The sequence below is a fragment of the Lottia gigantea genome (genome assembly GCF_000327385.1).
Source record: "Lottia gigantea unplaced genomic scaffold LOTGIsca_201, whole genome shotgun sequence".
Classification (NCBI taxonomy): domain Eukaryota; kingdom Metazoa; phylum Mollusca; class Gastropoda; family Lottiidae; genus Lottia; species Lottia gigantea.
The window spans coordinates 45,464-72,519 of NW_008708409.1; the positions used below are offsets into that span (position 1 = coordinate 45,464).

General features: G+C 34.1%; 1 protein-coding gene across 1 annotated transcript; it reads right to left on the minus strand.

The window, feature by feature from the left end:
- Positions 1–2,479: 2,479 nt before the first annotated feature.
- On the minus strand, positions 2,480–26,937 carry LOTGIDRAFT_51305 (hypothetical protein; the record flags this gene model as incomplete). Its single annotated transcript, XM_009053855.1, has 36 exons — positions 2,480–2,582; positions 3,264–3,403; positions 3,862–4,071; positions 4,677–4,859; positions 5,624–5,749; positions 6,168–6,266; positions 6,835–6,953; positions 7,270–7,367; positions 8,134–8,251; positions 8,633–8,718; positions 9,293–9,426; positions 9,844–10,053; positions 10,728–10,838; positions 11,320–11,450; positions 11,847–11,957; positions 12,905–13,014; positions 13,300–13,648; positions 14,089–14,362; positions 14,656–14,760; positions 15,368–15,515; positions 16,851–17,017; positions 17,956–18,002; positions 18,419–18,558; positions 18,666–18,718; positions 18,913–19,041; positions 19,637–19,792; positions 20,804–20,896; positions 21,289–21,422; positions 21,898–22,083; positions 22,769–22,997; positions 23,516–23,673; positions 24,361–24,551; positions 25,108–25,264; positions 25,807–25,943; positions 26,380–26,593; positions 26,865–26,937. Coding segments are annotated over 36 exons (5,229 nt in total), but the record flags the coding sequence as incomplete, so codon positions are not given.
- Between the last annotated feature and the right edge of the window lie 119 nt (positions 26,938–27,056).

The following is a 27,056-nucleotide window of genomic DNA, read 5'->3' on the forward strand; positions in this document are numbered from 1 at the left end:
AACACTATTACTGATAAAAAAATTCCTGTTTCTGAGACTAAAGTATTATTGGTCATAAAGAATGGTGCATCTATCCCTTTAAGAATAGTGGTATCAGAAATTGTGCTTACAACTTCAGAGAACAATAATTTGTAATAATTAGTACATTAATAGTATCTTTTATGTCATAAATCAAATATAAACCTGTCTGACCATAAACCATTTCATTTCATTATTTTGTACTGTGAATAAATTTCTCATTTTTTTTTTGTTTAATCGTTTTTTTTTTCCTTTCTGATTAAAATGTAATTCTAGATCCCCCATTTCATTTGTTTTCTGTCCCGCCTTCTTAATAGTGGTTATATCCATACTGAACAGTGTTTGAACAGAGGCTTATAACACAAATAAACAAAGGTAACAGTGTGTCACTGCACTAAAATTGTCACCTTGACGTCTTTATAGCCTCCTTCTCCAATCTAACTAACACAAACCTAATCATATTATATATCATTAATATCAGAATTGATTATGCTATTTAATGATACTTTCAGATGAATTTTACCTTCACACACTTTTGAGAAAGGTCAGTTTTTAGCCATTTTCTCACTGTTGATAGGATGTTTAGTGATGTCACATAGGATATTCATTCATAGACTTCCTTTAAGACAGAAAAAAGAAAAACAAGAGATATATTACTTGTTTACTTTACAACAAAACACCAGTACATTTTTAACAACTAAATTATGTTATTGATACCACCCTTGGTAACTAAAGATGACTGAACTCACTTTAAAAAGATAGCTTGCCAGGCAAGGTAATGTACACCCCCTCGCAGCTTTGATTTTAAATAAAAATATTTGGCAGTAAAGTAACAACAATCACCAGTATGAAATATTCAACCTTCAGCCATACACTTCTTTTGAACTTTTTGGGGTGATACTAGAACTAAAAATTGAAAGCGTTTTCAAGAACAAGGGCAATAACTCAATAAATATTTTTCTGACTTACAATAGGGTTCATCCTTGGGTGATTATAAACGCTCACACCAAGTTTCTTCTAAATTCGTCAAGAATTGTGCCTTCTAGAGTGTTTACAAGCAATTGGATGAACGAACGGACATAGGAAATGCCAATATACGCCCCCTATTTCATGTGGCATATTAAAAAAGGAGAGTCTGCCAAGGTAGAGTTCAAACAACAGACTAAGGGATGCGCTCGATTGGTGAGTTCTGCGCTTTCAGAATTTTTTTAAATCAACGGAACATTCAATAAAAACAAGGTGAAACAGAATTCAGAACGCGTTTCAAAAAAATAGTAGGTGCAGACAGAATTCAAAATGGCGGAGAAAGAAATAGATTGGAAATTTTTGAAAGTGACAAATTCTACTTTCATACTGTTCGATTGAGAGCGGAATTGAAAGTGACGGAACTTGTTCAGAATACTCCAATCGAGCGCTACCCATTTTTCTCTTCTATTTTCTCCTGTCTCAATAATCTCGTGCAGCGGACATTGTAAAAGTTGTCTTTGGTTTTTAATCTACCAGTATATGAACACTTATCACAGTAAATTTATAATTATTGTCTGTACAAGCAAAAAGGATTTTTTTGAATTTTTGGATTTCTAAAATAGTCTTAGAATGTCTTGATCAAAATATAATTGTTTTTTTGTTAGCAATTTTAACCAAAAAAAGTGGAAAACTTGAATTCATTCTCTTACGTAGCGTATTTTAATAAATTTTTAAAGAAAAAACAAACGAAAAATCTGGGCATGTCGATCTTACCATTCTTGGCCAATAAACTGATTTCTACAAAAAAAAAATGCCCCTCATTGCATACATGCATGGTGTTGTCATTAGACTGTTTTGATACACAAATGTAGAAAACAATATTTCATAAGCAGTCAAATTAAAATAAGACCCAACTTTCATTTCGTTTTAATTTTATTAGTTTGTATTTTTAGTATAGCCACTTCACAGTAGAGTCTAACAACCAGACTCTTGAACATTCGTCAAATTAACCATTTGACCTAACCTCATGAGGTTTGCTTTAACCAATCAAAATAAACAGGGTCAATTCAGACCATTCAATGAAAGGTGTGTTTTCTATTTTAACTTTCAGTGGACTTGATAAACTAGTCTATTGCTCTTGAAAATACATCTTTTGATGGTGTCACAAAATGCAAACATTGGAGAAGGCGTAAATTTGATTGGTTAAAGCAGGTTAGGTCAAAAGGTTAATTTGACGAATGTTCAAGACTTCAGTCATTAGACCCTACTGTGAAGTGGCCATACTTAAAATACAAACTAATGATAAAAAATGAAACAAAAGTTGATTTCACGCGTAGAGTCTTATTTAGTTTTTGTAATTAATTACAATTTTATCTAACAAAAATAAAGTTCATAAAGGACAAAAAATAATATATGGGGACTACTTTGTCCTGTTGAAACCTGAAGTATTTAAAAATCCATTACTTTATATTACACGCTACTAAAGCTTGTCTTTGTGCCAACTCCAATTTTTACACACTTGGTTGAAATTATGATTCAGCCACTGTTGTTCTAATATAGTATATCTTTCTTTACTTAAATACAATGGTTTACCACGTCTGAAAATTATAACGAAACATCGTCAAGAGCCACAAAACTTAAAGGGATTGTTAAGCATCAATTTACACCATTCCAATTTTCAATCTGACGTCTGAGGTTCATGCAATTCCACTAAAACCAAGTGTTTGTAACGTCACCAATTGCAAAATATGCTTTATCACACAAGGCCCTTTGCAATTAGTGACGTCATCAAAAACTTAGTTTTGGTGGAATAGCAGGAACCACAGACGTCTGATTGAAAATTTGTATGGTGTAAATTGATGCTATCAGTGTCCCTGAAAGACATAAATGATTTAGAAAATCTCTTTTCAAACCCTTAATACATTATAATAATACTGAAAGAATGTGTGAAATCACAATATAATGAATATTTTCAACTTCCAAGGGAAACAGAAGTTACTGTAATGTTCCTCATATCTTTCAAATGGCTTTCAGGCACGTGATAATTGTGACTTTGTGTACTTTTTACTTGCTAAACCTTAGTAGGGCTGCAGCAACTCAGTGAGTAAGACTGAGGGGCTGACATGGAAAAAGCGTCTAGATAAACCAAGGTCTTTTGTGCTACAGGCTGTGCTTGTTAAAGATCCCTCGACAGTTAGATTAGACTAATTAGGTGCAGAAGAGTAGGACACAATACTCCATTCATTTCATTTGATAAAATATAGTACAGATGCTCTTACCTTAAATCTTTATCTTCTTCACCATGATCATCTAAATAGACTGAACCCCAGATAGTAGCTCTGGCTCCACGTATAACTACTATTATACTAGAATTAACTAGTAGAAATATACCAGTACTTCCACCACATGATACCGAATGCTGTAATCATAAATATTCAGATATAAGTACTTAAAGGGACAAATTCGCAATTTTGCAAACAAAGGGTCATAACGAGTGATTTATTTTGATTGGCTGAAATTTGTTGGCGATACAGTAGAGCCAATTTTGATAGGACAATATTTATCTATGAAAAATTAATTTTTCTCACTTGTGTTACCACTGCTCAAGGAAGTTTGAATGAATAGGGGTGTGGTTTGGACACATGAGTTGATGGTTAAGCTACCTTAACTTAAGTTGACTAAACGCACTATTAGAAAGACATAAATCAATTCTATTTTCAAAAATTCTCCTCTTCCATAGAGTTCCTGCATTTTGAATCTCAAACCTTGCAGTTGTCCCCCTTTTAAGTCAGGGGACCCCCAGAATCGGGATACTTGCACTGCCACTGACGGTTTGTCTTTATGTCCTGAATGAGCAGAAATGTTTTTTTTGATTACCTGTGTACATTCTCCAGTAGAGTTTTGTTTACAACAATCTTCTCGGAAACAAATTAATTTTCCACACACCAGACACAATGTGGGATCTTTAGGTGTTCTCTTACATTCTACACAAGTTTTACTTCGATAATGTTGAAATATCTGGTAATATTCTTTAGGTAGAGGTATTAATTTAGGCCGGTACCAAACTTGATTGACCATCAACAGAGACTGGAATGTAAAATAATACATTCAGATGTGTCAAAATGCACCAAATCCATTACATTTTTCTTACAAGAACCCCCTAAGACGCTCCATGAGAGGTTTGCAACTATGACGTCTTAACAGAGTTGCCTCATTTTGAATTCAGACTCGAAAGTTGTTCCCTATTGTACCTCTAGTTTTGGGAGGGTAGTGCTGCCTTTTTTCAAAAGTAGAAAGTTTTTCAATCTAAAATGCAAATAATTTGAGTACTTAGGTCGACTTAAAGATGGGTTTCTTTATTTTTTAATGTCAAATTAAGCAAACTATCTGATTAATTGGTGTTTCTAATGAATTATCATGTATTCATATAATTAATGTCCATGTATATACGGTCTGGAAAAACAAAAACTTTTTGACATTTGATCGGCCACTCATTGTAATTCGGCTGGTAATTCTCTTCTAATTTAGTTAATTAGGAATTAATTATGGACATGTGAGACAAACTGGTATTTTTCCAAGTCATTAGAACACCTCTACTTTCTATTCATATAAGTATTAGCTTTTTCATTTTCTCTTACTCTGAGAGCGAGGGGGGGAAATGCGAATGTTATGGAAATAAAACCAATACTCACTCTGGCTACGGCAGGACTTGTGTTCACAAAATCAATAAAATGGACACACCAAGCTCGTGTTAATTGTATTGGTTCTGGAGCTGCCCATCTGACTAAACTAGAACTTGTTAATTCTTTAGAAGGGGGACTATCACCTTTAACAAGGTTTAATAATTTACATAAATATATATACTCTGCTTCATTCTACAAAAAAGAATATTGTAATTGTTTATTACCATTTTACCCTAATGATCTATTTAAAGGGATTGTAAAGAGTTTTTCAAAATTTTGTATATGTATCACAGTCAACACTGATAGCATCAATTTACACCATTCTAATTTCTAATCATCATCTGTGGTTCCTGTTATTCCACTAAAACTTAATGTTTGATGACGTCACAACTCGCAAAATATGCTTTAAAGGCCCTTTGCAATTAATGACATCATCTAACATTTAGTTTTAGTGGAATTGCAGGAATCACAAATTGATGCTTCTAGTGTCCCAGAAACATACACAATTTAGAAAACCTCTTTACAAGCATTTAAGATAAATGAAATGTAACATTAATAAAAATAAAGAAAGAACTATATTTTACAAGGACCTTCACATGCTGATCAAAATCGGAACCCAAATCGTCATTTTCTTGATATAACAAAGCATCCAACAGCATCTACAAGCAATGCTTTAATGGATTGTCAAACAAGAATGACAGAACAAACCAGAATTCAATTCACACTTAAAGAAAGGACTTAGGAAGAGTAAAGAGTACTGTATTTAGGGGGAGAGCCCATCTGGCCTGTGAAAGGCCTTATTTCGAAGTGAAAATTAAGCCCCCTAAAGGTCAAAATTCAGTTCAGGTCATCTGAAATCTTTCGCTTCAAAACAACCTCTGACAGCCCCCAAACCCATGCCTCCCCTCCTCACTCAGACATTTTCTAGATATGCCCCAAATGAAGAAGTAGCCTACTTGATTTTCTGGATATATTGTTTTAAATAAATGATGTTTCAATATGACGGCCATTCTGAGAAATGGTAACATGTGTTCCTGTAAACTCATTTCTACACTCTGTGGAGACCAAACACTCTGACAAATCTACAATCATATCAAAATAAATTCTTATTTACATTTAATGTGAAGACAAAATATGGACATGGATTTCTAGATTTACAAAAACATCAAAAGTGTATATGAAAGCTTTAAATATTTTTGATACACATTGAACAGTCAAAAGCAGAATATGTCACATTCAAAATCTATTTCCTTCACCGCCATTTTGAATTCTGCATCTTCTATTTTTTCTGCACACTTGGAACGCGTTCTGAACTCTATTCCAACTTGTTTTATTGAACGTTTTTTGTTGATTCCATTAATCCTGAACATGCAATACTCATCAATCAAACGGGCCCATACAAGGGCTAGAAAACTAGAATTAAGATGAGGTCACAGTCAACCTCTTTGTGACTCAGTTATCTGGCACACCTTCAGTATGGTGCTATATGTAAATACTTACAGCTGCAAATGTCTGGTCTAACTCTTGTTCAAACAATCTACTACAGTTAATTCTAGTAATCAAATGACTTAACATCCCTTCTAGTGAGTCTACTGTAGCCTGAAAAAAATGTTGATGACTTGTATAAATTGTTGATGATTATGTTAACATTGTAAATTATTCATATAAATTGTAAATAATTCATATAAATTGTAAATAATTCAGATAAAATGTAAATAAATCAGATAAAATGTAAATAATTCAGATAAAATGTAAACAATTATTGTTAATAATTCATATATAAACTGAATTTGATGAGTTGAAATTTCTCATGCCACCCAAATAAAACAAACATCGAGTTAAAGGGATTGTAAAGAGGTTTTCTACAAAAAAAATTGTGTATCAGGGACACTGATAGCAACACTTTGCACCATTCCAGTTTTTAATCTGTGGTTCCTGGAATTCCACTAAAACTAAGTGTTTGATCTCACAAATCCATAGTTCCTTTATATGATAAAGCATATTTTGCAATTAGTCATCAAACACTTAGTTTTAGTGAAATTGAAGGAAAATTGGAATGATGCAAATTGAAGCTATCAGTGTCCCCGATACACATAAAAAAGTTTAGAAAACCTCTTTACAATCCCTTTAAGTATCTTCTTAGGCATGAAGTGTCCAATAAACTTACATGTCTTCCTTTCTCTCCCCAGGCTTTTCTTTCCTCAAACCCAAATTTACAGATGACCACAGTTAAAGCTTGTACATATAATGCATTATACAACATCTGTAGGACAAAGCTAAAATGTTCTAAAAATATAGAATGAAATAAAACTTATTACTAATTCTGACTTCAAAAATACTGAATATTTAGGATCAAAACAGACTTTTGTTATTCACTAATCTGCGAGAATATCTTAGGCTCCTCCCACTTAGATACAGTTGTCAATCACCATGAACAACCACACAAAATGACCACCTTCTTATCTTTCTGGATATCTCACGTCTGCATTGCAAGTAAAGACATTCTAAGACTAACAGAACTGATATCCCAATTCTCGCTAAGCCAACCATAAAAAATTTGCCTTTTTCAACATTAAGATCCCAAATATAAGACTTTCCATACCTTCTTTGATGGTAAAAGGAAGAGTTAAAACAAATTGTATCAACAAGGCCGTCATATCTTTTAACAGTAATGGGACATCTTTCTGGTACAGTGACAAACTAAAAACAATGGTCAATGTTGAGTTTAGATATATCCAGTGTTATCACAATTAGACCCAGCTTTCACTCCATTTTCTTATTAGCTTTTAATTTTAATATAGCCACTTTAGTTAGGGTCTAACGACAGCCCTCTTGAACCTTTTGACCTGAACACAGCATCACAAGATACCAGCATTGGAGAGGGTTGAAATTTTACTGGTAAAGGCAGATGTCATCGAGTTAGGTCAAAAGGATAATTTTAGGTTAAAGAGGGCTGTCATTAGACCTAACTGAATAAAAGTTTAATCTAATTTTCTCTAGATTGAGATATATCCATCTTTTTCATAATGTCATGCTATTACGAACATCGTCTTATACCTTGACTGCAAAAGCGATTATTCTTGTTTTACAGAAGATGGAAAACGCAGCGATTTGATTGGATTGTATGTCAGCAAATACAGCCAATCAAAACTTTGACATAAGCCATAATGTTTACAGTCTTTCTGTTAAGGGCTGTTAAGATGAGATATATCTTGATATTCTATATTTCCATCTAAAGAGTTTTATTATATAATTATCAAAGCCTTCAGGCCTTGCATGAGATGATAACAAAACTAAATTTAAAATCGATTTTAATGATTGACCAATCAGGTGACAAGAAACTAAAATCATTTACAGTTTTCAAGATCAGGGGGCTCTGATGCCGATCTTACAAAAAAAAAAAATATTACTTTGGCTAAACTTTAGTAAAATATGTCTTTGGTTGTCAAAAAGTTGAGAATCTCACCTTAAATCATCTGAATTGTTACATGTAACACCAGTTATATGACTCCACAAGGGGGTATAGGGAGTAGGTGACAATGTTAAAATTTTACTGTGTAAACTCAATACATGTAATAAAGGCACTGAAAGTAAAGAAATATGTAACTATATTTTACAAGGATATTAACTTAGGTTCACAGTTAAGGATCCCTTCTACCAGCTGGTCCAAAATATATGTAAATTGTTTTCAGAAGTACTAAAAATGTACTAAATTCCTTTAAAAATATCTCAAACTAGGAATTGCACATATGGTTACAAGAAAAGTTGACTCTTCTTTTTAACTTTCAAATGGAATATTTATGGATAGACATGGATTTGAAGTCCCAAATTTTGACGGTAAGCTGTGAACACTACTACTGATTGGCTTCGCTAAAAAATTCCCGTTTCTGAGACTAGGGTGCGCTTGGTTAAAAGATAACTATACTGTCTCTTTCAGCTTAATGTATATTAACAATATAACTTACAGAAGGAAGATTTTTTAGCTATATTTAATTGTGATATTTGTTTCAAATTTCCTCCAAGTTGTATCAGTTCTAGCTCCAAATTACTCCTAAAAAGATTCAAATGAACAATATGCCTACTCTTCCTTCATTCTTTCTGGTTCCGTCTTATACCTTGACTGTAATAGCCATCTTTCTTGTATCAATGAAGTTACTAAATGTAGCCATTGGATTCTACGCAAGGAAATACAGCCAATCTGTTGAGGGCTCTCCTCAACAGAAAGTCTGTTAGCCATAAGCCAAAATGTTTATAGTCTTTATATCAAGGGATGTGATTTGCTGTATTAGACAAAGTTAGTAATGGCTTGACATTGTGAAGATGCTCTGTAGCTTGCTGTTACATTACACCTAGGTGGCACTCAATTGAAGAGTTCAGAACATGTTCCGTCTGTTCCAATCCTCAAACGAACGGTACTGAAGCAGATATGTCCTATCTATTTCTTTCTCCGCCATTTTGAATTCTGTCAGCTCCAAGTATCTTTTTGGAACGCCTTCTGAATTCTGTTCCAACTTGTTTTTATTGAACATTCTGTTGAACGTGCAGGACTCACCAATTGAGTGCACTCCTAGTTCACTCTATGATTGTGTAAATCAATCAAATGCACGAAAAAACAAAAGTATTACCTTGCCACAGAACAAACAAAGAGTAAATAAACACATTCTGAACTAGTATAAGAATAGGTTCGGAACTTGGCGTAGGTTGTATGTAATAAATCCTCCATTACACTTCCCATAGCTTTAGTTAATAATTCAGATCCCTGAAACAAAATACACCAAATTGAGATGACTATTGCTGTACAAATGAAATGAAATGAAATGAATGGAGTTTTACATCCTACTCTTCTTCAACTGATTAGTTTAATGAAAACGGGCAATGCCAAGCAGGGTGCAATGAGGGAAATTTTTCCAGGACACCAGCATTAGCCTGGTCTTTTTGATTTCCAACTGTCGAGGGATCTTTAACATGCACAGTCTGTAGCACGCAAGACCTTGGTTTATTGTCCCATCTGAACGACTAGACGCTTTTTCCATGTCAGCTCCTCTTACCTGCATCACTGACAGGGGGAACCTGGTTTGAAGAATCCAAAGGTATCACCTCGACCTATGCCGAATTATGGATAAATTAAGAATAAAAGTTCATAAAAAAACAGAACGAAAATTTGGTCTACTTAAACTGAAATATTACTTACCGGAGTTATAGGCCTTGTGACCATCATCTCAGCTATATCTATTACCATTTGTCTAGGATCTTCTGATATAGGTTTAACTAGTGACTGTTTATTTTCCTCTGGTACTATTGGTATGACAGAATTACTCAGTTGTCGGCACAGCGGACAGTAATATTCTCCATCTTTCACTGATGAAAATATGGAACTTTCCTGCGACTGAAACAGGGTGTTAGGACATAAATCTAAACTTTAACTTTTTTGTCATTGTCTTTTAAGTTATAAAAATTTCAAAAATATTGAAAGTTAAATATTTCTGAAATGAAAAGCTGTAATATTAAAGGTATACTACCTCTTAGAATGGACATAAAATATAAAATCTCAAACTTGGTCAATAAGAGTATATATATTCATCAGTTAGACTTACTAGGTGTCATGACTAAAGAATATAATTTCTATATATAAATGCAGTTTATCCATTAAACTAAATAATTATTGAAATACACTTCTAAGCATGTTTTAAAATTACTTAGTATAATGAATTATTACTTAGTTTTATAGATTTATTAGATTATAGAGAGATTCTGTTGTATAGTTATAACACCAGGTTCACTGATGAACGAAGACTCATTTTGACCAAGTTTAAAAATTTCAATTTTTGGTACATCCTAAGAGGTAGTATACCTTTAAACTGCAATCTGGTCTAAGAGGTAGAATACCTTTAATTTGGGAATAATAACTTCTTGAATTATAATAACAAAAATCTGCTCATGCAAGACCATTCCATCAATCAAAAATCTAGTCGAAAGTATGGCAAAATCGAGAGTTAAAGAAGTGGACTCCTCCATAGAGAAGTACCATCAGGTGTTTCACGCGCAACATAACATATTTACCTTTAAAGATTTAACGTAAGAATGATGACAATCTAAATGTAAATAATGACCACAAGATTGGACTATAACACCACCTTCCCATCCTATATTTACAGACATCTGACATGATCGCTGCAAGAAAAAGAAACTAAAAGTAAATTCCTGAGTCCCTAATGTTGAAGGAACATGAACAGTCTCTGTCGTAATTTTTGTTGCCGACGCCAATTTCAAGTGTGCCTGCGCTTCCACCACAAGATTATCATGTTGTCGACAGAATTTATAATATCAAACAAGTTTGATATTTGTTGCTGATTGTTTTATCGTCTGCAATTTGCATGTTCCGCACATGATTTTGACATAGTAGAAACCACAGACTGGAGAGTTCTGTCTCCTATAGTACCCGCAGTCGGTCGGTAAAACTCTTAACAAGACTCTTGTCGGCAACCATTTCACCTTGTTAAAGGGTACTGATTATCGTCACATTATCAACAGGTATGGACTACAGGATATGGCGAGATGCAGTCATTTAGACAACTAACATTACTTTAGTGTACTAAAGGAGGAAGTGAAACTCTTTTTTTTTGGAGTCCACAAAGCTATTTACTATACAGACCTCATCAAAGTTTTGAATAAGTTCTTCTAGCTGTCTGCGTTGGACCATTCCTCTATTAGAATACCGTGGATATTCTTTCTCCAGCAGGTTTACTGATTCTCTACCTTCTACTTTAGGACAATGTGCCAAGACTAAAATATATACAGTAGATATTGTATTTGATCAATGACATCAGATGACTTTTCAACCTTATATCTACTTCAATTGGACACCTGTTTCCACCTGACGTCCATTGATCAATCCCAGCATAGGTTGAGATAATACCTTCTGATTTTTCAACCCGGTTTCCCCCTGTCAGTGATGCAGGTAAGAGGGGCTGACATGGGAAAGGTGTCTTGTCGTGCGGATGCGACAATAATCCGAGGCCCTGTGTGTTACAGGCTGTGCACGTTAAAGATCTTGCCCCTCTTCATTTCCCAGATTAACAGCTTTATCATTTTTTTTACACCTGACATGACTGTGCCATTTAGAAAATCAACTCATCTCTCATCAATAGGTAATAATGTTGATAATCTGGTAATACATACCACTAGTAGCTTGATTAAAGACAACTAAACCAACAGGTCGTTCAGCTGTTGATGGTGTTGACTGATAACAAATAACACAATCAAATCCTTCATCTTCTGGTACTTCCATACCTTCATCTTTACCACCATCTACATCATCTAAAATAACGCAATAAAACTATATCATCCATCTTATATTTCAATCAATGCTTATCATAGAAAATTTAAAATATTAGGTTTTATTCATTTCAGGGATTATTCAGTTAGAGAGATTGTAAAGAGGTTTTCTAAATTATTTATGTGTATGAGGGACACTGATAGCAACAATTCACACCATTCCAATTTTCAATCAGATGTCTGTTGTTTCTAAAATTTGATTAACACTAAGTGTTTGATGACTTCTCTATTCAAAATATGCATAAGGACCTTTGTGATCAGTGACATCATCGAAGGCTTATTTTTAGTTGAATTGCAGGAACCACAGACATCTAATTGAAAATTAGAATGTTGCAACTTGATGCTATCAGTGTCCCTCATACACATAAAAAAATAAAAAATCTCTTAACAATCCCTTTAAGACTTAATTCAAAGATGGGTTACCTTATTTTTATTTATGAAAATGAAAATGCTAATACTTATATGAATAGAAAGTAGTAGTGTTCTAATAACTTGGAAAAATACCAGTTTGTCTCACATATCCATAATTAATTCATAATTAACTAAATTAGAAGAGAAATACCAGCAGAATTCCAAAGAATGACCGATCAAGAAAGGTCTGTTTACCTAGACTGTACATACATGGACATTTATGATTGGTTAAAACCTTTAATTATGTGCAATAATAACATAATAATATGATTAAGGATACATGATAATTCATTAGAAACACCAATTAATCAAATAGTTTGCTTAATTTAACACTAAAAATAAGGAAACCCAACATCATTTCAGGCATTAATATTAAGAAACAGCTTTTATCTTATTTTGTGATAGCCTATAACCAAACATAGATATATAATATACATATCCATTTCTTTTTAAACACAAGGATTCAAGGCCTCCAAAGACCTTTGTTTTACAAATCCAGGTTGCCTTACCTTCATCATCCATAGCTTGTTCCATAAAGGCTTTCTGTTTTGAGGCAAAGTTAGCTAACAGTTTACGCTGTTTTTCCATTGCCTTTCTTCGTCTGAAATCATAGTGAGAAAATAGTAGGCCTAAAAACTAACTAACAAAAACACAAAATATTCTAGACATACATGTATTTGAAGGCTAAAATTTCGACAGTGAGCTGTGAACACTATTACTTATTGTCTTAGCTAAATATTCCTGTTTCAGAGACTAAGGTACGATTGGTCAAAATGGCGCACCTGTCCATTTAAGAGTAATTTGTTACATAAATTGTCGAAGAGAACAAAGAAAACAAACTTATTTTATGATTTTGAAGTTGTTATTTTTCTTTGACATAACTGACCTTTCTTCTTTTGCTTTTTCACTGTCGTCTGCTTTGCTGTGAGTTTGATATTCTTTCACATCTTCTGGAAGACAGCTAGAGTAGGCCTGATTCACAAAGAAACTACATTCACTGTTGGTACTGGCAATTCTATCCAACAGACGGGCTACAAAATGAGGTCCATCACCAATGTCTGAGGTGATAGGCTCGCGATTTTGGACTGCGATGGGTTTGTAAGAGCCTGGTTTGCTGGAAAGTTTGTTGTGGAGTTTCATCAACAATGTCACCATACTTTCCTTAATAACACAGACTGCTGACTTGATATGGCTAGTGGTACACACTCCTCGACTCTGGTACTTAGGTCGAGCTCCTCCTGAGTGAGTCTGAGTTTGAGTTGAGGTCATGTTCCCTGGTATACCGGTTCCTGGGCTCGATATCATTGTGATGGTTGGTTTCTGACCAATCTGGGAGGATGTCATTGGTCCCGTGGAATCTGAAGAAAAACAAACATGGATTTGAAAGCGAAAGAATATGTTTCAGACCAAAACATCTGCCTCTGGTTTTGTGGGGAATTTTCCATGTAAAACTCCAAAATTTTATGCCTATGCCAGAGCTTTTGAGAGTTGGCCTAGTGTCAGCTCTCACCCCAAAATGTGGCAAAGGGATATTTCAGTCGGATAGCAAGTTTGATTATCGTCTGCTAGGCGGTTAGCTGCTGTGAGTTCAAAACCTCCTCAAGGTAAGAAGAAAATCTGATGCCTGTGCCAGAGCTTCAGAGAGTAGGTACTGTGTCGGCTCTCACCCCAATACCTGGATTGCCTTTAGTTTCAAGTGAAAACACCATAAGATTTAACCTACCTACAACTGCTATGGAAGCAATTTGGAACATTTCTTCAAGGTTATTCGAATCCATATCAGTATCCACAGTATAGGTGTCTTCTGTTTCCATGGGATACGCCCCTGGCGGTACTTCCGTGGGGGTAAATATACAGACTTCATTGATGATCTCATTGACATTGTGTCGAATATCAGAATTAGAGAACCATTCAGTAAACTCACAATCTCCTACAGTACCGGCACTGGCCTTCATCTATAATATAGTGATACACAGAATGAATGAATGAATGAATGAATGAATGATTGAATGAATCACTGAAAGAATGAATGCCTGCGTTTCAGACAACTGACCTATTTTCTATATAGAAATATGAAATTAAATCATGTTGTTTCTCAAGTTTCACACTATGCGATCTTCAGACAACTGACCTATTTTCAGTCTGTGTGACTACTGAAGTTAGATATGTAGAACTTATTCTCATGTCTACACTTTCAGAAATTTCACTCCATCCCACCTGTCTTGAAAAGAAAAAAACTAACCTTTTTGACTGTAGCTTTACGTGGTGTATAATGAAAAGCTAGGTATAATAGATGTATACAGTAATATAGAATACTATCTGGTATCCATGTTTTAGTATTTACTGCCTAGAAACATAAACATACACATAAAAGGGTTCTATGAATATAGACCGAAACATCTGCCTCTATTCCAACCTCTGATAGCTATTTTGAAAGTTGTAGGCTGGTGTAGAGACAGAAAAACTTGGTCCTGTTTTGTGGAGATTTTTGCATCTCTGAAGTTGCTGGTTTTTTAAACCTATTTCCATGTCTTGTAGTCCGAAACATCTGCCTTTATTCTAACCTCTGATATCTTTTTTGAAATTTGTTGTTGGGTGTAGAGACAGAAAAACTTGGCCCTGTTTTGTGAGGATTTTTGCATGTCTGAAGTTGATGGTTTTTTAACCCAATTTACATGTCTTGTAGTCCGAAACATCTGCCTCTTTTCCAGTCTGATAGCTATTTTGAAACCAATTGCAATTGCAATGAATCTGATTGGATGATGATGGTATGTCTTGCAGGTGATAAGACTATCGGAGACAATTATCAATCTTGCAGCGACACGATAATCTTGTCATGGAAGCAGGGGCACACACAAGACTTTACTCCAGATTCAGGACAAAAAGACCAAGACTGCTCGTAACTTTAGATTTCTAGAACTTACTACTTTACAACAACTCAAATAGGATCTTACCTTATATAAAACTGTAAAAAGAAAAGCATGCATGGTTTTAGAATTGAGGATTTTATACAATCCTTTATAAGCATGATGAACATCTCCAGGAACTCGGAATGGTGGCCACGGCACTGTTTTCTTCTTATAATTATGATGTTTTTTAATACTGAAAAATCAAACAATGCAAGAAGATAGCTTGCCAGGCAAGGTAATATACGCCCACTGGCAGCTTTGATTTTAAATAAAAATATTTAGCATCACATTAACAATCACCAGTATGAAATATTCAACCTTCAGTCATACACTTCTTTTGAATTTTTTGGGGTGATACTGAATAATACTGACAAAATCTGTCAAGAGTGTTTACAATCTAAAAATTGAACGCCTTTTCAAGAACAAGGGCAATAACTCATACTAAGAATTTTTCAATTTTTTCTGATTTTCAATAGGGTTCATTCTTGGGTGATTACGAACACTCACACCAAGTTGTTGTAGCTTACAAAAGAAATCAAAATCTTAGCAATTTCCTCTTTCACGGTAGACTTGAACCATTGAACAATGACCATTCATCCTAGGAGCATAGATTTCTTAATATAAATGTATCATGTTCTATCAATAAATTAATCGATTTCTAAGTTAGATTTCAGGGAATACTTATTTCAGGACTGGTGCCATGGCTATATACAGTATATTATATAACATACAGTGTATGTTTGTGTGTGTGTCTTTTCAACTAAAATCATACTAATGACTAATTTTCACATAATTAATAGACTTATCTATTGCTCTGTGACCTAGGCCAGTGCTTTCATTGAGACTCGTCTCAATACACCCTAACACCCAGTTTCGTTAAAATCCGCCAAGAATTATGCCTTGTAGATTGTCTACGAGCAAATTGAAAAGGGCAATAACTCAATAACCACAGATGTCTGATTGAAAATTGGAACGGTGCAAATTGATGTTATCAGTGTCCTCGATACACACTAAGAATTTAGAAAAGCTCTTTACAATTTCTTTAAATTTGGTGCCATAATCAGATATATTTCTTGATGTCTTTTATGTAGGGCCGCAACGATTCTTAAAATGTGATTCGATATACTATACGATACTGATCTACGATTTATTGCAGTAATTATTGCGATTTCATTTATTAGAGAAGGAAATTTGTAAAATTACTAACAATGTTGTCACTATTAAGCACTTGATATGTTTAAAGGTTTGGAATTGTGAAAAAATCTCAATTTTTAAAGTCAGAAAGGAATTTTTACAAATTTGATGTGAAAATCATACTTGGGAAATGAAAACATGACATAATTTTTTTTACACAAAAGCATTCTGTGCCATTTGTTATTAAAGGGGGGTAAGAATTAATTGTGCTGATTATTTTTATTCAAAAGAAGGAAAGAAACGAGTTTCATCGATTTATATGTAAATCATTGCAGCCCTTCTTTAATGCTTTAATTTATCTCAAGTCTTTTTTTTGGGTGGTACAATAACTTACTATTGAGTATATCTATCTAAAGAAACTTGAAGATCTTCTTTATGTATAGCTCTCTGGGTAACCTTCACTGGATCATACTCATTCTCCCACAGGAAACCTTTAGGTACATAAGTTCCTTGTTGCATTCCACCAACTACCTCAAAATTAGGAGCCTTAAAGTCAGCAATCTGAAGCAGAAATAAATGATGTTACTTATTTGTCAAATAACTTGTCTTTTATTGATCATTGTCCATAGACCACAATGTCCAATTCAGCATGTTGTTAATTCAAGGTACACTACCTCTTAGGATGACCAAAAATTGAAATTTTTAAACTTGGTTTTAATGAGTCTTTACTCATCAGTGGACTTACCTGGTATCATAACTATACAACAGAATCTCTCTATAATCTAATAAATCTATAAAACTAAGTAATAATTCATTAAACTTAGTAATTTTGAAACTTGCTAAGAAGTGTATTTCAATAATTATTTAGTTTAATGGATATATCATCTTATATAGAGATTCTATTCTTTAGTCATGACACCTGGTAAGTCTAACTGATGAATATATACTCTTATTGACCAAGTTAGAGATTTTATATTTTATGTTTTAAGAGGTATTATTCTATTTCCTTTTATGATTTAAGATACATGGTGAAATTATGTTTAAGAAAAGGGGTTTTTGATTGAGGGACAAGGGCAATAAATCTTTTTCTAAGTTATTCATGTTTAAACTTTGAACTTATTTTTAATGAATATCATCTTCATGCCTTTCAAAGTAGGTTTTAAACTATAGATTTTAAAAGGCATTTAAGGGCAAATGTGGACAAGTCTGATTAAAAACAATAGACACTTCCTGAAGCCAGTTATTTCTAACAAATATAAAAGATACGTTTTTGCCCCAAAATGTCAGTATGCACCAAATCAATTCAATTTTTCAACACTTTTCTTGGAAGAACCCTCCCAGAAATTCCATGAGTTAAATTCAGCCTCAACATTTTATCCCTGAGTCAATCTGCCCCCTAGTTGTACCCCCAGTTTCGGGAGGCTGGCACCGCCACGGCATGAGGCACTAGAAGTTTCAGTGTTTGACAGCAAAGTACAACAAAGAAGGACTAAACTAACCTCATTCAAAGTAGGATCAAAGAGTTCCTTGGTTCTTCCAGGATTGCCTGTTTTCTCTGGCATGACTTTTAACAACTGACTGTGTTGTTGATCATTGATACATAATAACGTGACCATTTCTTTTCGAAGTAATTCTTCTTCTGACATTCCTGCATATGTAAACAATACAAGTGACTCTCGTCGTTGGCGCTTCATGGCATGCCTGCACCTACTGTTTTTTCACATCGTGTACTGAACATGAGAGTACTGCTAATTTTTCGGAATACGTGGAACACAATCAGAACTCTGTTCCAACTTGTTTTATTGAATGTTCTGTTGATTCCATGAATCCATGAACGTGCACAACTCACCAATCAAGCGCACCCATACTATTGCAACTTTTAGTGGATAATCTCCTAGTTCACACAAATTTTGGAAATAGAAATGTGGTCTTATGATATATATCCCACAAACCAAAACTTACCTAAATATGTGCGTGTGCTAACTAGTGCTGTAAAAAAAGCTAAAACACTTTCCACCATGTTGATTTCTTGATCATCAGTTAGGGGTATAGTATTATAGCTAGATGTTGGTGAGAATGACAGCCAATCAAATACATTGTACCTTAATTAAAAGAATGACAGCCAATCAAATACATTGTACTTAAATGGTAAAACATGACAGCCAATCAAAGTACCTAAATCATAAGAACGGTTTGGTTTGAGACTTACCTTTTTAAAACATAACTGACAAAATAATCTGGATCAAGTTTAGATGCACAAACCTAAAATAATATAAAAAAAACCATAAGGCCCTTTGCAATTAGTGTCATCAAACACTTAGTTTTAGTGGAATTGCAGGAACCACAGATGTCTGATTGAAAATTGGAATTGTGCAAATTGATGCTGTCCGTGTCTTGGATACACACAGAAAATTAAGAAAACCACTTTATAATCTCTTTAAAACAAGAACTATTACCTGTATAAGGTGTATATCTAGATCTGATAAAGAATAACAGAAGTTAGACTGGACATAGGTCATAGCTTGACCTCTAATCTGGACACCATTTCTCACCCAAAGACCTGCATGTATCTGTGACAGACATACCTACAAAAGAAAAGATCTGTAATATCTTTCATCATTGAGGGAATTAATTAGGAGGACAATCTTTGATGGAATTGATGATTGTGATGAATTAAGAACAAGACTAGCACAGTTTCCTGTTGGTTATGAAAGAAAGAAACAACTATATTTTACAAGGATAACAACTTAGGTTCACAGTTAAGGATCCTTTCTACCAGCTGGTCACTGGTCAAACAGCTGGATCGACTGGAATTATGAGTGAAGATGACTTATTCATGGTCAAAAGACTATCACACGCCAATCTAGACCGACTGTGCTATAGAACCTCACAATGACAAAACTTGCTATATAACATAATACCCTTCACAATTACAGACGTTATGTAGTCCACTAAAATTTAGTGGAATTGCAGGAATCACAAATTGATACTATCAGTGGCCCCGATATACATAAAAAATTTGGAAACTCTTTACAATCTCTTTAAAGGTGTTCATAAGCCCTAAATCTTCATAGAGCTGTGCCTAGGTGATGTACCGATTGATAACTTTGATAACCGTCTTTATAACAGAGGCATGGAACCAGTTCTGTAAAATTACCAGGAATCACTGAGACTATTTACCTGTATCTGTAGAACATGTATCAATATTTTCTTCAAAGAATCTTCATCAGGTATAATAGTGGTGAGCTCTATACCTTGATTCTGTACAGCCTGCATCATAAAGACAGCCAGATACCGGTGTAATGGTAGGTGAAAACTGAGCTGATTGGGGTTGGGCTGTAATAGATGAAAATAATTATATGGTGCTGATAGGGGTTTAGTGTATTATATGGTGCTGATAGGGGTTTAGTGTATTATATGGTGCTGATAGGGGTTTAGTGTATTATATGGTGCTGATAGGGGTTTAGTGTATTATATGGTGCTGATAGGGTTTAGTGTATTACATGGTGCTGATAGGGGTTTAGTGTATTATATGGTGCTGATAGGGGTTTAGTGTATTATATGGTGCTGATAGGGTTTAGTGTATTATATGGTGCTGATAGGGTTTAGTGTTTATAGCATTGAAAACAAAGAATGAATTATTGAATGAATATTCTACTGTCACTCTCTTTTATAAACCAGTTACGCAAACTGGTGTTTATTTTTCGATAAACTGTACTTTCTCACGTGACAGATTTGCAGCAAATTCAGTGAAATTGTATTAATAAAAGTATCTGAATATAAATATAAGAATGAAACGTTGGTCTCACTAGCTTTATTGGTGTGTAAATGGAATTTATCACGCCACTAACTTACATACTTCAGTTTATCATGTGATCTAGTGAGTTTACACACCAATAATGCCAGTGAGACCAACGTTAATTCTTAAATAGATGCAATGGACAAGCCTTCAGAGCAAATACTCCTGATCTTATCATTGTCTTGCAAATTAGCGTGAAAATTGAGATTGGTGCTATTTATATCTGACCAATCAAATCTTATCATGTAAACAAAACACAAAATCGATTTGCAGCCATTTGAAGAGATAAGAACACATCCTTTCCAAAGTAAAATTTCTGTCAACTTTAATTCATTACCGAAAATCTTACTCAATTCTGTATGTCCATATTAATCAAACATTAAATGCTGCTTTTGTTTTATTTACGTTCACGAGCAAAGCCTCTTAGTAGTGATTTGATTGGTTAAAATTTTACGAACTTTTACAGACAATATGTAATTTCTCTCACTTGTATTATCACGGTCTTGAGAAAGTATGACGAATTGGGGTTGGACATGATAGTACATTACCTTGGAGCTTTCTTTACAGTTGATAGCATCAAACCAATCTTGTAGAGCTGTCTGACAGGCTGCTATCATTCGTAGACTTAAACTGGATGTTTCCTGTAAAATATTTAATATCAGGTGTTCTAGAAGATGTTTTGGAATTATGCATGTATTGTTAGCTACAGAACTAATTATGGTGGAATTCAAATTTGTATTTTTACTGTACAGCTAGTACATGGCAGTCCAAAATATCTATGAGAAATTCAGGTGGCGCTCATTTCGAGAGGTTCCATCTGTTCTTATTTTGTCCCCCAATCGAACAGTAAGCAAGCGTATATGTCACATTCATAACTTTCTCATCTATTTCCTCCTCCACCATTTTGAAATCTGTCTGCACCTGCTATTTTTGGGGCACTTGGAACGCGTTCCATCTTGTTTTAATGAACGTTCTTGTTGATTCCATAAATCCAGAATGTGCACCAATTGAGCGCACCCTTAGAGATACTTACAGAAGTTTTACAGTGAGACAATATAGACCACATAGGAAGAGCAGATAACTCTAATTCAGCAGTAAAAGCTGCGTAGTAACTGTCTGGTTCAAATTCTACATGTTGAAATAGTTCTCGTTGATTCAGATTCATTCCTGAAAAAAATGGTAATAAAATAATACGTTATGGATAACTCTCGTTTGTTTCCATTAGGTGAGGGGGGGGCTTGAAAAGGGCCATTGAGTTGTCTCCTTTCTTTAAAATAACCACTGGTCAATCAATGCTTAATAATCTCTCTTCACAGCCCACTATGGTGCAGAATATGAGAAAAAATTAAAAGCCATAAAATTTTATGAAAAAAAATTCAAAAATTGATCCTTCAAATCCATGTATGTCCAGAATTATGTATTTGAATGTTAAAAAAATGACTCTTCTTTTCTTGAGACATATAAAGCCATATAAAGTAAAAACATCTATAAATTAGGAAAAGAATTTCCTAGTTTGAGATATTTTTTTTACATTTCTAAAACTTCTTAAGATTATTTATATATATTCAAGACTCAAATCAAACCCTCCAAAATGGCGCACCTGTCACTTTAAGTTCTATTATTATATGGTTAATTTTCTAACCTTGAAGATAGACTATCATATCAATCCACAGAGTAACAAGTTCTTCATCTTGTAGGAATTTTAAAGCTATAGACCGATGTGATAGTAAATTATTAAAATCAGTCATGATAGACCAATAACAGTGATCTTTCATAATATCATGACTACAATCAACTACAGCATGGAAATTCTGTTCTGGTGTCATATCTACAATAGAAACATAAATATAACTGAAACTGAAACATGATTTAAGCCTAATTTATTAACATAAGGGGTGGTCCAAAACATCCCGTCTGTAAAGCATCTAGTTATTTGTTTAATGTGCGGCACATGAGCGGTCTTGGTCGGAGATTTTGGACTTGAATCTTGAGTAAAATCTTGCCTGTGCGCCCCTGCTTCCATGACAAGATTGTCGTGTCTTCTACAGGATTTATAATATCAAACAAGTTTGATAATTGTCTCTGATAGTTTTATCGTCTGCAAGGCAGACCGTCATGATCAAATCAGATTATTTTCCAACCAAGACCTCTCATGTGCCCGCACCTTAAGGACACTAGGTGGAGAGCTCCAGTGCGCATTAAGAATCTGTTTTTGGCTAAGAAGAATGTGCCACGTCTCGATCATGGAAGATTCAAGCATCAGCCAAACTATTCTAATAACTTTGTCGCATCGAAAACAACAATATGGCCGCATAACTAGTGGTATAAGCTTGACTGTTTTAAAGTTTGTAATTTTTTAGGGACTTTTCTCTAATATTCCTCATGTTTGACCGCGAACACGACGATCTCCAGTCACTGTAAGATTGCAAATGGCCGCAGTTTGGTGTTACAGATCTATTAGCATTAGCAACAAGTGTCCGAATAAACGTGTAAAAATCAAGAGTCAAACCAACCTTCCAAAGTACTATTAATAGTAACATTCTCCAACATGTGAGTTAAACTTAATACCATTATATACAATAAATTATAATCTTCACACATCTTGTATGCCAGAACCTCGTTACTGAATAACTGTACGCTGATATGTACCACGCGATTAGCAACCTTGACCCTCTCTCTAGATTCAGATAGCAGTAAGGACATTCGACTGTAATGTTTCACATAACCTTTAGCAAAGGCAATCTAAAATAAATAGAAAAAAATGGAATTGATACAATATTTCCTCAGTTAATATATTTTCAAAATGAATGGCACTGAAAATTTGTATAAATTGGACAAAACGTCATGGGGTCTGGGGCTGCAAGAGGCAGATGGCCTGAAATGACTTTTAAGCATTTAGAGGGCTTAATTTTCACTTTAAAAAAAGACCTTTCACAGGCATAAGGGAAGTTCTTTGGTCCAATGGCCCTCTGACCTAAAAAGGATGGCATGTGGTTTGTTTACACGGTGCATGCATATGTGACCTACTTTGCACAGTTATCAACCTGTGCTAGGAGTTTATATCGTTTTTATGAATCTGTGCTATGAATTTGAGAACAGTACTGTTTTGTGATAAATCACGATATGGGTGTATATATATTTGACGAGATTTCACGAAATTTCATCAGGCGATATTACTAACAATATCAATTACTATAACAGTATTTATCATGACACCGATATTGCCCAGCTCTATTACAATCCCTGATCATAATTCTTACCTTATACTCATCTTCTGGTAACATTTTTAATAACAATGTATTAATATTAGTAGGAAAATAATAGCGAACACTCCAAAATATTAATTCATCTAATAAACTTTCATGACTTAATCTCTGACTTAATCCGATTTTACCTGTAATAGAAATGATATTTATTTCTTTAAAAAGTCATTGTAACATAAATTGCATTTTTTCCATTGAAATTTTTAAGAAATAAACTGCTTTAAATGTGTGTTTGAGGAAAAGCATGGTCTATCAGCAATTTGTTGTTGTTCCATACATGGATAACTTAATATGAAAGCTAAATAGAATCTAAGAGGGAAATAGGTGGAGCTTAGGTATGCTACAACCAGTATATTTTGATGTTATTGCAATGCTGACTTGCACAAGCTTTCATTACATTGGATAAAACAGTGTAATAAGTTAAAGCTGTCAATCATTTTGATATATAAAGCAATCCAAATACAAGCATACTTCGTAATCCAACTACCAACTACTACGACTACCAACAACTACCTAGTTTGCGATATCAGCATCCGCTGGAAGCGAACGTTAACTTGTCATCTACCTACCTACCTACCAAGCATACTTCGTTATGTCTTGTTTGTTGGTTTGTAATTCTATCCAACCTAATTCAAGAACACCATAGAAAGGCAGATTTAAGAAGAAATGCTTTATTTAACATGGGACCTATTAAAACTATCAGGATAAAGAGTCATGTTTGCTGGCTTGTAATTCTATCCACTCCCAGGCAGATCTGAGAAGAAATGTTTCAACTTATCATGATACCTATCAAAACTATCTGGATAAAGAGTCATGTTTGCTGGTTTGTTATTCTATCCCACCCCTAGGCAAATCTGAGAATAAATGCTTCAACTTACCGTGATACCTATTAAAACTATCTGGATAAAGAGTCATATTTATCATAGTTTGATAAGATTTCTGATTCTGTACAAAATATCTATTACTTTCATCTTCTTTTTCAATAACTGAAATAATACAAGGTGTATGTCTTAAAGGGAAAGATGCGCCATTTCTTAGATCAATCGTACCTTAATCACAGAAACATGGATTTTTTAGCTAGGCTAATAAGTAAGAGTGTTTACAGCTCACCGTCAAAATTTGAGCTTAATGTCAAAAATTATCTTGAGACACTGCCATAAAAGACATCTATAGAAATAGGAAAAGAAATTCCTAGTTTGAGATAATTTTGAAAGAATTATGCGATTTCCCTTTAATTCATGAAAGCTTCACAATTTCAAGCAGAAAAAGAACAAAATGCTCTTTTCTGCCAAATCTCATAAACATATTAAATTCTTTTGTTTTTCTGTTCTAGATTGGCCTCAATCGAACGTTACGAAATCGGATAATGTCACATTTGAAATTTTCCTATCTATTTCCTTCTCAGCCATTTGAATTCTGTCTGCACCTACTCTTTTTCGGGAACATTTGGAACACGTTCTGAACTCTGTTCCAACTTGTTTTATTGAATGTCAAATTGATTCTATGAATCCAGAACGTGCAGAACTCACCAATCGAGCAGACCCCAACACAGATCAAGTAAATGAAGAAAAAGAATTTGTAAAAGCTACATACCAGTAGTCATTTTTTCATAAATTTGTGGATTAGTTAAAGACTTGGCAATAACTTTTCTCATGGCAGCTCCCATATCAGCTAATGAATGTAAGAAATCTACAAACTTTTCACACTCCACCATGGCTAGATATGGTGCAGCATAACTTGGAGCATCTATCAAAAAGTGGAAATCAATCATAATTTGATGAACCATCAAGAAGGCTTTTGTTAGACTCTAACTATCAATGTTAAAAGCTAATAAAAGAAAAGTAACTAAAGTTTGGTCGAATCTTAATTAGACTGAGACTGGGGTTACTAATAGAACTTAACATCATTTATAGATGGATTTCTTTATTTATCATTGTCAAATTAAGCAAACTATTTGACTAATTGGTGTTTCTAATGAATTATCATGCATTCTTATTCATATCATTATGTTCTTATTGCATATAATTAAGAGTTTTAACCAATCATAAATGTCCATGTATGTACAGTCTGGATAAACAAAAAAAAAGACTTTTTGACCTTTCTTGATCGGTCACTTATTGGAATTCTGTTGGTTATTCTCTTCTAATTTAGCTAATAATGAATTAATTATGGACATGTGAGACAAACTGGTATTAAGTCATTAGAACATCTCTACTTTCTATTCATATAATTATTAGCATTTTCATTTTCATTAATGAGAAAAAGAGAATACATCTTTAAAAACTTACGAGCTTGTGAACTATCTCGCAGATGATATAGTAATCGCATGATTAATCTTGGTATTATTATTTCAGCTGCAAACATCAGATCAGCTGGCGGTGACAGATTCTTGGTTTTCCTAGATGGGCCATGACGACAGCAAAATCTACAAAAAAAAAAGGAAGCCATTGACCGTTTGCAATTTAAAATTACGAGTCACAGAGTCAAATGATACTAAAATGAAAGTTACAACAATACCCAATACTAATTTACAGTCATCGTCAAGGTAATTTGATATTCTGTTAGAAAAAATGCATCTTCTGTGGTGTGAAAAATTCCCTTAAATCAGGGCCAAGTTTTTCTGACTTTACTCCAGCCATTAACTGTCAAAATATCTATTTGAGGTTGGAATAGAGGTACGGTAGATTTTCCAGACTAATGTTTATCCAATGTAATAATAACAACAACTAAAGCCATGAGTAAAATCCCCTTAAAACAGGACCTAGTTTTTCTGATTATACTCCAGGCGATAACTGTCAAAATATCTATTTGAGGCTGGAATAGAGGTACGGGGTACAGTAAATGTTTTCGAATAGACTTACCCCTTTTCATCCATAACACTGATATCTCCACAATCACATGCTCCTCCAGCATGGCTCCTAAACATATTATAATCATGACCCTCGTGATTACCGCCTTGAAAACATTCGAAACATAGTGACATACATGGTGATATACCACATGTACGACATCTATAGGCCACAAAATTAGACGTCCATACTAGGCCACAGGTGACAGCATCATCATATTGACCGACTAAAAATAGAATAATAAAAACATTTCTTCATAGGCCTATAGTGGGTACACGAACGGTCTTGGTTGATATTATAAATCCTGTCGATAACACGGTAAGCTTGGCATGGAAGACAAAAATCTGTGACCAAGACTGTTCATGTGCCCATATAGCATTTCAACTATCATACTTAAATTTAGTAAATTTTGCCTTTTCAGGATGGATTATTGTTCTTCCTTCTGGGTTATTTTAAGGTCCATTAGTAATGCAACAGTATGCCAAATAGATAATTACCTGTCTTTGAAAATTCGTCAAATGTCACCCCACCAGAAATTAGCCATTTACACCACTCAATTTTATCAGGATCATCAATCTTTTCCAATGGATTTAAAATTGAATCGAGAAATTCATTCAATTTCTGAGGCGAATTGTTATTTCGAGAATATTCACCACGAAAATATGTAGCAACACTTCTTTTGCTCCTTT